This window comes from Lepidothrix coronata, unplaced genomic scaffold (genome assembly GCF_001604755.1).
Source record: "Lepidothrix coronata isolate B3197 unplaced genomic scaffold, Lepidothrix_coronata-1.0 Scaffold52, whole genome shotgun sequence".
Lineage (NCBI taxonomy): Eukaryota > Metazoa > Chordata > Aves > Passeriformes > Pipridae > Lepidothrix > Lepidothrix coronata.
Window position 1 is genome coordinate 5333702 of NW_016690232.1, and position 12219 is coordinate 5345920.

Here is a 12219-nt window from a genome sequence, read left to right on the forward strand (position 1 = left end):
CCCCAGTCCCAGGGATGGGCACCCCGAGCCTGGTGCTTCCAGCCGTGCTCACCCTTGGAGAGCTCTGATAATAAATATTTCCTGGTGATCCTGTGAGCGGTGATCCTGTGAGCGGAGTTTCAGAGGTGGTGTTATCCCACCTGGTGCTGTACAGGGGCCAGCTGTCCCTCAGGTGACTGTCAGCACCCCGGTGGCTCCTGTGTGCCCTGGGAAGGTGGTTTTAATAGGAGGATTTGGTACCTGCAAACGAGGAAAGGGCTGCAGCTCAGTGAGGGGAAAGAGGTGGGATGGGGTGAGATGTGGCAGGGAGAGACAGGATGGGGTGAGCTGGGATAGGATGAGGGGACAGGATGGGGTGAGCTGGTACATGGAGATATGGAATGGGGTGAGCCAGAGTGAGGTAAGCTGGGATGCAATGAGCCACAAACAAGATACAAAGCCTAGGGATCTTCATTCTGCAACATCAAACCAAGGGAAAAGTTCATGGTGTTAATAAGCAACAATTCTTCAGGGAAAAAGGTTTGGTGCTTCCCACAGGACACAAATACCTTCCCAAAGGCTACAAGCTGGTGCTTAGCACAAGCTGTAGCCTACAATGTGTGTTTATGGGGGTCTCTCACCCCTCTGGCCCCAGCAGGAGGGTGAAGGCAGCAGCAGGGAGGGCAGTACAGGCTGGCAGACAACTTGCCTCCATCCCTCCACCCTCCTCTCTGTCCCTCTTCCCTCCTATTCCCACCACAGCATTGGTCCTGGTGCTGCCAAGGCACAGCACTGGGAACACGGGGCTGTTTTCCAGCAGTCTCGAAGGGTCAAGCAGCCCTGGCTACCCCAGCCTGACAAGTCGGCGCCAAGGCCGAAGCAGAAAAGCAAAGCTGCTGGCTCTGGAGCATGAAGGAGGGCAAGGAGGGCAAGTGTGGGGGTTTTGCAATCCAAAAGGATTCGAGCCAACCAGAAAAATTCCAGTAAAACATTTTTCTAGTCGCAGCTTTCCCAGCTGTCAGCACCACAACGCTGCATGGAGGCTGCTCAGCCCCCAGACTGGTAAGCAGATGGGATCCGGTGATTCCTGGATATCCCCAACGTGGAGATAAAAAGAAATGAGATGGAAAGAAAGCAGCAAGTGAAGGGTGGGGTTAGAAATCCTAATGGAACCAGGATCACAGTTTAAAAATATTGAATCATAGAATCATTTAGGTCAGAAAAGCCCTCTGAGATCATCGAGTCCAACCCTTAACCCAGCACTGCCAAGGCCGCCACTAACCCCCTTCCTGGGCTGAAACATCCTTCATTATCCATGGGTGTACAGCACCCATAGTGCTGCCGGGTGTAGGGGCAGCCCCCAGGGTGTCCCCTCCCGTGGGGATGCTCCATCACCTCCTGCTTGGCTACAGTGTCCCCCTCCCAGGGACAGAAGGTGGATATCAGGGCAGTGTAGGGGTGACAACATGTGGGGGTTGGTGACCAGGTTCAGGGTGGCAGTAGCAGGGTGCAGGTGGGTACAGGGTACAAGGAGGCAGTGACAGGGTGCAGGGTGACAGTGGTGATGTGGTGCAGGATGGCAGTGGTGACGGGGTTCAGGGTGGTGGTGGCAGGGTGCAGGGTGGCAGTGGTGACAGGGTTCAGGATGGTGGTGGCAGGGTGGCAGTGGTGATAGGATGCAGGGTGGCAGTGATGGGGTACAGGGTGGCAGTGGTCACAGGGTGCAGGGTGGCACTCCTGTCAATGTTCTTGGGGAACTGGAGCTCTACCCTGTGCTCCCCACTACAGAAGCAGCATCGCCACCTCGCAACCCTCCCTGCTGTCCTCCAAAAACGCTTCTTGGCAAACCTGCGCTGCACCAAAGCGAGGGAAACACTTGGTTGCCTCCCTCCCCCCAGCAGCTTCGGGGCCGGTTTGTGCCCCCTCCCCGCCTCTCTCCCAGCCTAACCCCTCAGCCTGGCAGCGCCCGGGGTGTGCTCCCCCCCTCGCAGTTTTGGGGTTCCGTGATGGGACACGCGGGGCCGTGGCGGGGGGGCAGCCCCAGGTGGGGCCGGGCGGGCGGCGGGGCCGGGCCAGGGGCGGGACTCCACGGGACGGGACGGGCCGTCCCATTTCCTCCGGCCGCCGGAGCAGCTGCCGGGACGGGGCTGCTGCACAGAGGTAAGTCGGGGGGGGGTACCCTGGAGGGGGGTCCCAGGGCTGGGCTTACCTGGGCGTTATCCTCGGCTTTGTGTTACCCAAATCCAGGGCTTTCCTCTTTTTTTTTTTTTTTATAAGTTTTTAAGGACAACTCTTCTGCTTCGTGGGGTGGGCACCGGGGCAGGGGCGGTGGGGACGGTGGCACTGGGGAAATGGCGATGAGGAGCGACAAGTTCTCAGGGAAGGTGTGTCAGGGGCGGCCTGCCCATCACCGGGGTTTCGGGGCACCGGAGCCGGAGGCTGCATCCACACATTTTGAACAGCACAGAATTCTAGAACGGTTTGGGTTGGACGGGGCCTTAAAGACCACCTAGTTCCAACCCCCCTGCCGTGAAACAGGGACACCTTCTGCCAGACCAGGTTGCTCCAACCTGCTGTCTAACCTGGCCCTGAACATTTCCGGGGATGGGGCAGCCACAAGTTCTCCGACAGCCCTCTGAGCCTCTTGTGACCAAAACCACACGAGATCCACCCCAGTGAGGGCCACGGGTGGGGGCTGCTGCCCGCCTGCACTGCCTGTACCGTAGTTTGGGGGAGCCCGGGACGGCTCAGAGGAGCTCCCGGTGCTGCCGGGGGTGACAGTGGCGCTCACCTAAACTCAAAGCTGGTCTCTTGGCCAGAGTCGCCGCGATCCCCGGGCCGACGGCAGCCGCGCGTGTGCAGCCGGTGATGCCGAGTGGGCTCCAGGCAGCAGCTTGCAAAATAGTTTCACTTTAACTCTCTTATCCGACGTTCGTATCAGTAGTTTTCCAAATCGCTCCCTTTAGGGGATGAAAGATCTACACGCGGCTTCTGGCAGGAAGGTTTGATGGTGGTGGGAATGAGACGAAGCTGTAGCTGGTCGTGTTTGCTGGGTGGTGGCTTTTGGTGTTTGCTTTTTACGTGTGAGGAAGGTCTCCATAGCTTGCTGTGAGTTCTGGGAGATCGACGGCAAAACTCTTCTTAGTCACCATTTCCGAAACAGCAACGTGCAATCCCTGCTAAGGAAACTGCACACCCTCGGTGTCAGGTTTCATCCGGTTTTCCTTTAAGTCTGCAGGTGCAAGTGGGGAAAAAGAGATGCCACTCGTGTGACACCACAGCTGTGTCTCTGCTGGGTGTATCAGGGAGCTCACAGGCTGCAACAGAGAAATTAGCCTCTCCCAGACTGACCCACAGCTGTCAGTGGTGCCATGGAAAGTCGGTAGAAAGCTGACATAAAGCCAGTAACAGCAGGAAATGGTTGTGTTTAATAACGCTATTCCTGCTCTTCACTACTTAGCAAGTTGTCAGTTGTCCCCCGGAGCTACCCCTGCTCTCACCATGGGTGCAGGGGGCACCTCAGAGCAGCCCCATTCCTGCCTGAGCCAGGCAGCATCTCAGCTGAGAGGAGCAGGTTGAGCTTTGTTAGGCTGGAGGGAACTTCATGCAGACATAAGAGCCTGTTGAGGGTTAAGCCTAGAGACCTTAACCAGCAAAATCAGGTCCTGAAACACCTCCAGCTCTCTCCCCTCTACCATGGTGACCCAGCGTAGCAGTTTCTAGCAAACTGCAGCTTTTCTGCAAACTCTACCTCCATCCCCGGTTGCGGTCGCTCTGCAGTGCACAGGATGTGGACAAGCCAGCATTGCCAAGGCAACCCCTCTGTTTTGGTTTCCCCACACTCGGGCTGGCAGCCTTTACCCCTCCCCTCAGCCAGGCAAGCCCTGTGCGCCGCCGACGGTTTGCGGTGCCATCGCAAACCTGCCCTCAAAGGGAGCTTGTTTTCCACCCACGGCCGCCCGTAACTCCGGAGGAGTGGCACATGCTCCCCACCCTTGCAAACTGGCTCTTTCGAAGCCAAGATGGATTAAAGGACTTCGTGTTGGATTAAAACTTACACAAGTGGCATAGAGCCTCACCATGCAGAGCTGCTGTCAGGCGGAGCCATCCATCCCTGGCCACAGGAGTTCCCAAGCAAGTTTCCATGTCAGCTTTCCCCTGACCCTGCCAGCACCGGCTGCCCAAAAACAAAGAGCTCATTTAGCAGGGCGCTTCACTGCCCTCCCCAAGACACAGCCCTGTCTCCCAGGGCCTCCCTGGCCCTGTTTCTTTGGCCCATATCTTGACCCAAAAAACAGCTGACCTCCCAGTGGCAGCTCCATGTGCTTTGAGCTGGCGGTCCACACCCATCCTGGACCACAGTGTGGAGGCAGCTGTCCCCGTTCATCCCTTCTCTAAAGGGAGATGTTGCTGTTGCACCAAACTGAGCAGCAGCACAGATTTTTCCTAAATGCAGCTCCACACTGTGCACTCGGGCTTTCAGCTGGCAATGGGTGGCCTTGGGTAACCCCTCTGCCCTTGGAGCTGCCAGCTCCAAAGACACCAGTTTTTCTACTTTCCCCTCCCCACCTTTTTTTTTTTTTTTAAATATGAAGAACCCCTTTCTTTAGCACACAGACATCCCTTCATCTACAAAACAAAAAGCGATGCACGCACCAAAAAGAAAAAGCGTTTGAAAAGCAGCTGCGTGGCCATGCTGGAAGATGGCTCTGGGATTTGGGCACTGCTTGCTCAGGGTGGTGGCAGGTACCTCCACCTTCCCCTTCCAAGGGATGCTCAGCCACATCTGGGCTTGCCCAGGATGGCCACACATCCCCAGCTGGGCACTTCCCAGGAACAGCCAGGGCCTCAGCTCCGGTTTAAAGTGGAAGCATTTCAAAGGGCTTTGCCTTTTTTTTTTTTTTTTTTGCTTTCTTTTTTTCCTCTGCAAACAATTAATTACAAGTTTAAAAGGAAGTTCCAGCCCTCTTTCCCTCCCCAGAAGTTTAGAGGCAATAAATATAAAGCAGCTCTGCGCAGGAATAAAATTGTACATCCTGTTTTGTCTGAAATTAAGGCAGTTGTTGTTTTGGGCTTGTTTGGTTTTTTGACTTCTTTTTTGGAGTCAAGTGTATCATAGGCGTCCAGTATTCATGCCTGGATAATGAGCTGTCAGGGTATTTATGGATAAATGGCAAACCTGCACCACTTGGATGATTCAGGCTGAGGAAAAGCTGCTCTGTTTGTTTGTGTTGCAGTTTAACCTTTACTACAGCTGCCCCCCAAAAAAAAGCCTCACAGAGGATGAAGGTCAGGACAGGGATCAGCTTTAAGAAGTGCCTCTTGCTTATCTGCCCTGTGAGCAAAAGCAGATCTGGGATGTGCCCCACTGGCTGCAGGCAGGGGGTAGGAAGAGGATGGATAGGATTTGAGTCTCTGAGTGGTAGCCCATGATTTCTCAGGTGGGGATGATGATGATGATGTTACTGTCCTCTGTTGAGTGGAATGAGGGAATGTGGGGAGCAGCTGCTTTCCCAAGGCTGGGAAGCTGCTCAGCAACAGAGGTTGGGTGGAAAAGGCTCTTCTGCCTCTCACAAGAGCATTCCTCCTCCTGGGTGCAAGCCATTCTGCTTGTCTACCTCCAAAAAAACCTCTCTCTATATGTGTATATATATATATATATATACATATATATATATATATATATATATATATAAATTCCTTTTCTAGCAAACGGAAACTGAAAGATGCAAGCAGACTGGACAAAAATCCAGCAATAATAATAATAATAATAATAATAATAATAATAATAATAATAATAATAATAATAATAATAATAAACTTCTTTCAGCCAAAGGCCAAACCACCTCCCAGAGCGCTGCATTTCATTTGGTAAATCTCAAATGAGAGGTTTTTTAAAAGACACCCACAGAAATTCATGTTCAAAAAAGAAACCACCAGCTAATTGGGGCCAGCTCAGCTATGCTCTTGGGCAGAACAAACCAATTTTGTGAGGGGCACGGAGGATAAACCCCTTACTTCTAACAGGATTTGAGCACTTCTAGAATCCCAGATTGAGGCCTCGGTGTCTCTGCTGGGGATTCAGCTCTTGGGGTCCTGGCAGTCAGGTCCAAAAGCCAGCAGATAGGGGTGACCGGTGAAACAAGACCCCACACAGCCTTGTAGGTCCCAGGACAGTGTTTCCAAAGGTGGGTTTTCCCCGGGGAGCCACCTTTCTGGGAGTTGCCCAGCATCTCCTGCCTCAGCAGCGGCACTAAGGCTGTGGTTAGGGCTGGGTGGGACTGGTGGTTCCTTTTTGGGCAAGGCTGATGGCTCGGTAGTTCGTTAGGAGCGTGGTGTAATTGCAGAGTGAAGGGGGAGGATGAGCAGTGCATGTGCTGGCTGGGTGAACTGGAGGATCCCAAAACGCTCTATACAAGAGAGCATCCCTTAGCAGGTGCCACAGCAGGAATAAATGCGATGCAAAGGAAGGAAGGGCAGTGCTACGGACAAGGAGGATTTAGCTGGAACCAGCCCCAGCCTGGGTCCCCCTGTCCCTCCCCCAAGGTCCCCAAGCTCTGTGAGAGCTGCCCGAGGGAAAGTCAAGGAGCTGGTGTCACAAGGGACAAGTGGAGCGACCCCTCTGGGACACCTTTGGAATTCAAGCTGTACCTTTCAAGTTTTTGTTACGTGGAAGTGTTGGTTTTCCTTTGACTGCACCTTAGTTTCTCCTCTTGGGCACATGGGGATTTCAGCATTCCCTCAAGACGCTGCGGGGCTTGAGTCTCAAAGGCTGGCAAAGACACCGATGTAAAATGCTGAGTGAGGGTGAAACAGGGTGTTAGAGCCCGATACTGCCCTGCCAGCTCTTTGTCTGTACAACCTCTAATTTGGTCTCCCCTGTGTTGAGCCAGAACTGCAGACTCACCCACAAAGCCCTTTGCCCTACTCAGACCCCCCCAGGAGCTTTGCCTGGCCCCAGGGGAGGAGGAAAGCCTGAGCAGCTCCCTGCCCCTGCAGGAGGGCTTCCCTGGGAGCCCTGCCACTCAGCAGCACCTCTCCCTCCCTGAGGGAAGAGGAAAACCTTACGTCAGGCCACAGAAATGCTCCTCAGCCCTACCCAAACCCTTGGAGCAATTCCCAGGTGAGGCATGGCGGCGGCAGCTCCTCCATCCCCAGCCAACCCTTATCCTCCCCTGCTGCCGCCTTTGTGGCCAGCCCTGGGTGCAGAGAGGCAGCCCATCAGGGTCCACCCACCTGAGTGCTGCCTGTGAGTCCCATGACCATGGTTCTCATCAGAAATCCAGGTGGTTTAACCACAGCTGCCACCCCAAACCTGGCTGGCAGTGCCCTGGGTGTCGGGGCAGCAGGACCAGACCATGACCCTGCGTGGTGCCTGGGACAGGCACTCCTTGCCTCTATGCTGCCCATCCCAGCCCATGACAAACAGTCTGTCCAAGGATACCCCGTCCCAGGATGGATTGGGGGTAAGGGGAGACCTGTGACATGTGGAGTCCTGCCTCCAACGGTGGCACTGCTCTCCACAGTGGTCCCTTACCTGAATCAGGCAAGTCCCTTCCTAGACAGCAAAGCTCCTCCTGCAGAAGTATTTCCTCTGCTGAGAAACAAGCCCTACAAAGGACTAATAAGAGGTCGGTGCTGTTGGTGCTCAGCGAGGCCTGAGATGTAAGTGCAGAAGGGCAGGATTTGTGCTCAGCCAGATGCCAAGGCAAGAAGGGATGCCCAAAGCCCTCCTTGTCCATCCCCACCACCAAAAAAAGAATCCTAGGATATAGAAGGCTATGTTTCTCAGATGGAGAAACCCAAAGGAACATGGCAGGCAGCATAGTCCATCCCCCATGACCCCAGACCCCTCTAAGACAGAAGACATCTTACCCTGCTGAGGCTTAGGCTGTGCTGGCAGCTCCATGGAGAAAACTACTGAGGGAGCAGGCACCTGATCCCTGTAGTTTCTTGTCTCTGCAGGCACCATCCCAGGACGCTTGTGGAGCCCACAAGCTGCTTACAGGAGCTGAAGGTATCCCAAGGGACCTTTGCAGAGCAAGCAGCCTACTCAGAAGCCGACATGCAGCAGAAGATCAGCTCTTTCTTCAACTCCATCTTGGAGCTCATCCGCACCAAGCATGAGGAAGGCATCTTCAACACCGTCTGCCTGGCCGTGCTGCTGGGTCTGCCCTTGGTCGTCCTCATCGCCTTCATTTTCATCTGCTGCCACTGCTGCTTCTGCAGACGGAGGAGAGAAGCCTCGAGGAAAGGGGGCCCCAGCAGCAACGGGCAGCTGCACGCCGAGAGGAACAAGAAGAAAAAGAAGAAGAAGAAGAAGCAGGATGAAGAGGACCTGTGGATCTCAGCTCAGCCCAAGCTGCTCTTGCTGGACAAGAGGCCCTCCCTGCCCATCTAGCAGACAGGAGGGTGTTCAGGCCTTCTCCTCTGAGATGCCACCAGTCCTTACAGCTGTGCACCAGGAGGGGCGGGGAGATGCCAAAGCTGCTGCCACTTTGTGGTGACTTTTGACAGAGGCTGAGCCCAGGTTGTTGAAGGGCCAGCAGAGAGAGCAAGGCAGTCAGGCACAGGTTATACAAGCCCCTTTTCCTCCACCCTGACACCATGCCCAGGGGCAGAGACCCCTGCAAAGGACAGGTGAGCATGCAAGGGTGACCTGCCACTGGGCCATACATGCCTCCTGCCACGAGCACAGCGCACACTCACCAGGCTGGCACCCAGGGAATGGGGGGCAGGCTCTCCCTCTGCACTCGTATGCAAGCACAGGCACCGTGGCACAGACAGGGGTGCGCAGGACAACGTGCACCCAAAGACCACCTGCACGCTCCCCCTGCTCAAACACAGACAGCCACGACTGAAGCAGGCACAGACACGCCTCGTTTGCTTGCCCTGCCTTGGGGATGGCACAGCTTAACTGTCTGGGCTCTGTCCAAACCCAGCTCGCTTTGGAGGTGCAAAGAAAGCTGAGCACCAAGTTACCCCACAGCTCAAAGATGTGCCATCTCCCTGGCTACCCAACCAAAAGCACCTGAGAGCATCTGAAGCCAGATGCCCTCAGCCCAACCTTAGAGACCTCATGACACCATCCTAAGGCAGCACAGCAGAAGGATGCCTGGCCACCCAGGCTAGAGGCAGGGAGGAGAGAGGAGGCTGCCAGACCAGCCCTTTTGCACCAGCACTTAAAAAACCCCCTTCCTTGAAAGACTTTTTTTATACAAACTTGCCATTAAAGAGCCCACCACGCTACTGCAAGAGCGGAAACACAAGCTGAGGCTGTGTAAAAGCTTAGCTACGGGCATTAGAGTTATTTATTGAATGACTACTAAAGAAGAGCAGGACCAAAGGCCCCTCTGGAGCAGGGCTGGGCACACCGAAGCGGTATTGAAGCAGCAGACACGCTGTCCTGGCACACTCAGCTGTCCTCTCTCCCTGCAGCCCTTGTGCCACACAGGAGACACACACAGACCCACGAGCCAATGCCACATGGGCACCTCTGTGTGCCACACTGAGGGCTTCTCTACAGCTGTCAGGCTGGACAGCGCTGGGATTTGGAATGTGTTGTATGAGCAAAGTAAACTCCATGTCCACAGTCATCCCTTACCCCGGGATCCATCATACAGCTGGACCCTGCACCCCTGTCCATCCTCATGTCCCTTGGAACACTGGCTCAGCCGGGCACAGCAGCTAATGGAACCACCCACAGCTCTCACCCCTGCTGGGGTTTTGCCACTGCTCCCCTAGACTTGTGTGCCCATCTGTGGGCTGGGAGTCTCCTGTGTCTTTCCCCTCCACCAGTCTCTGTCTCCCCCAGCTTGTTTTGCCAGCGAGAGATGCATGTGTGCAACGAGAAGCCTCACCACATCTGCTTTTTGTCCTGTCTGTACACTAGATGCCTTCCTTCGGTTTCCTTTCAGTTCCTAAGCTGCTGGAGCAGACCAGAGCTGCCAGGCAGAGCCAGACATCTGGGGAACAAGCAGCCAAACCCACGTGGGCAAGCCCGGACGGAGCTGCCGGACACAACCGCTTCCAGCCCAGGCAATGCCACCTTCCCCTGGCCCGGGGGACAAAGCCACCGCCTGGAAGCGGCTGCTTGTGCCACCCAGTCCCAGCACAGCCTGTTTTGTCCGACACAGGCAGGGCCAGGATGGCCACATCACGTCACGGGGTTTGGCTGCGTGTGGCTGTGCTGGGAACAGCCTCCTCCTCACACAGCCCTTTAAATTGACCCCATATGTGCCTTATTTTCCAGCTTGTTTTGTTACTATTGAAATTAGTGAGTCCCTTCTTCTCCAAAACAGGAAGCAACGTATAATGGTATAAAAAATTAGGATTTGCCACATGTAATCCTAGGATTACACGCGGGAATGGCTCTGGTCTGTGTCCCAAACACCCAGTCCAGCCAGGATCCTGGAGAATTAGCACTGCACTCATATTGGTTTTCCTTCCCTCCTTTCCCCCAGCCAGGTACTGCCTCCGTGCTCAGCGGGTGGCCAAAGCACTGCGGGCAGGAATGCTGCCCATGCAGGAGTTCCTGCTGTGATCCAGAGGCACGAGCAGCCCTGGAGGCAGGGTGGTGCTGCCTGGAGGAACTGAAAAAAAAATCAGAGTAAAGGGAAACACCATGGGTGGCCAGAAGCTTCTCAAACAAGCAGGGGCATGGAGGCAGCCAGCACTAGCAGAGCACAGCCTACCTGGTGTGGAGCTGCTGGGCTTTTCAGGGCTCCCTGCAGGAAGGTCCTTCTCCAGAAGGGATAGCGGGTAACATTTCAGGCGAGGGCAACCAATTCCTACAAGAACCAGAGAACTGCCAAGAAAATGTGTTACATCACACACATCTCCAGTTCCAGGCTTTGGGGAGTTCAGAGCCAGGTCTGAATTTCAAGAGCTCCCCAAAATCATCATTCAAACCACTGCCAGGCCAGGCAGGGAGGGACCAGGATACAACCTTGACCTGATTCACCTGACCAGCGGATGGTCCAAGCCTCCCCACCCCAAAAAAGCACTGGGGCTGGCTCCAGAGATGCATGGTAGACAAACTCTTGTCGTACAGCTCCCACTTTCCAGACACCTCCACTCTGCCTCCCACAACTGCATTTCAGTATCAGCCTTCAAGTTGCCTAAACAAGTCCGTGCAACGGGGGGGGAACAACAAAACGAGTTTTGTGCAATTTTTTTTTTTAAACTAAAAATAAATTGCTCTTAAACTGCAAACAAATGCTGTGTCTATCTCTTGGTCGTGTTTATTTTCGTGGGGAGATCTTTCCTGTATCTGTGTCCTGGCCCTAGATAAGAGCCAGAGAGAGCTCAGCAGGCAGAGGCCATGCAGTCTCTCTGCCTGCATCCAGCTGTGCAGCTCAGAGACGTTTTCTTAAAGAAACAGCTCGACTTAATCAAGTTGAGTGGCCTTGCCTTGTTAATGAGCACAGCCAAGCTCCTCCACTCAAGGGCAAAAAGTAGTGGGAAGAAGAAAAGCTGTGTTTGTGGTGCAGGAGGTGGGCTGCAGAGGGTTTTTTTTTTTCCTTGCAGAGGATCAGCAGCATGGGCTGCTTAACCCCAGTTGGTTTTGATCAGATAAAGTGTCTGCAGCTTGCTGTCTGTATTGGGCAAGTCCCAGAACCAGGCACACAGCTCTGCTGGGCAGAGTCTTTCCAAATCCTGCACCACTGAGCTCTGCCTCCATGAGGGTGGAAATTAAAAACCTGCTTCTCACCTGGATGAGGCACCAAGCTGCACCTTCCAGAGCTGAGGCTGGGTGTAAGAGGCATGCAGGACCACAGCAAGGAGCAGCTAGAAATGGCAAAGGCTCACTTTTGGGAGGAGGAAGGAGTAGCGCACACTTTGCTTCGCTTCAGATGTCAGACACGGGATTCAGGGCCAGGTGTTCTTGGGTAGCCTGGGCTGCAGAGGGAAAAGACAGAATCTGCATCCTAGGTTAGAAATATACAGGATTGAGGTGAGGTTGAGCATCGTGGAGCACTCCAGAGATTGAGGGGAAGCAAAAGTCCCCCCCACATAGAGGCCCATTAAATCCCTCTATGAGGAAAGAATTGGATCTTCACTGGCTGTTCCACTATTTATTCAGCCAACAAAGCATAGGGCAGCAACCAAAAGTACCACCACTGCTTCCCAAACAAGTGCCCAGTGCAGTAAAACACTTGAGTCTTCTCTCCAAATCACACCACAGAGGAAGAGGCATCCTCTCCTCCTCCTCATGGGTAAATCCTGCAGCATTTCTCT

At 54.3% G+C, this 12219-nt stretch overlaps 2 protein-coding genes across 3 annotated transcripts in view; both read left to right on the forward strand.

The window, feature by feature from the left end:
- The window catches only part of TNR (tenascin R), a 45832-nt gene extending 39513 nt beyond the window's left edge, over positions 1 to 6319 (forward strand). For both annotated transcript variants that reach the window (XR_001874985.1, XM_017815882.1), the window contains one exon: positions 6308 to 6319. The gene's annotated coding sequence lies outside the window, so the exon portion shown is untranslated. The remainder of the gene's footprint in view (positions 1 to 6307) is intronic.
- On the forward strand, positions 2101 to 11164 carry KIAA0040 (KIAA0040 ortholog). The gene is made up of 2 exons (XM_017815883.1): positions 2101 to 2139; positions 7945 to 11164. The coding sequence occupies exon 2, from the start codon at positions 8045 to 8047 to the stop codon at positions 8378 to 8380; it is 336 nt and encodes a 111-aa protein (XP_017671372.1). The 5' UTR covers positions 2101 to 2139; positions 7945 to 8044; the 3' UTR covers positions 8381 to 11164.
- Positions 11165 to 12219: the final 1055 nt, after the last annotated feature.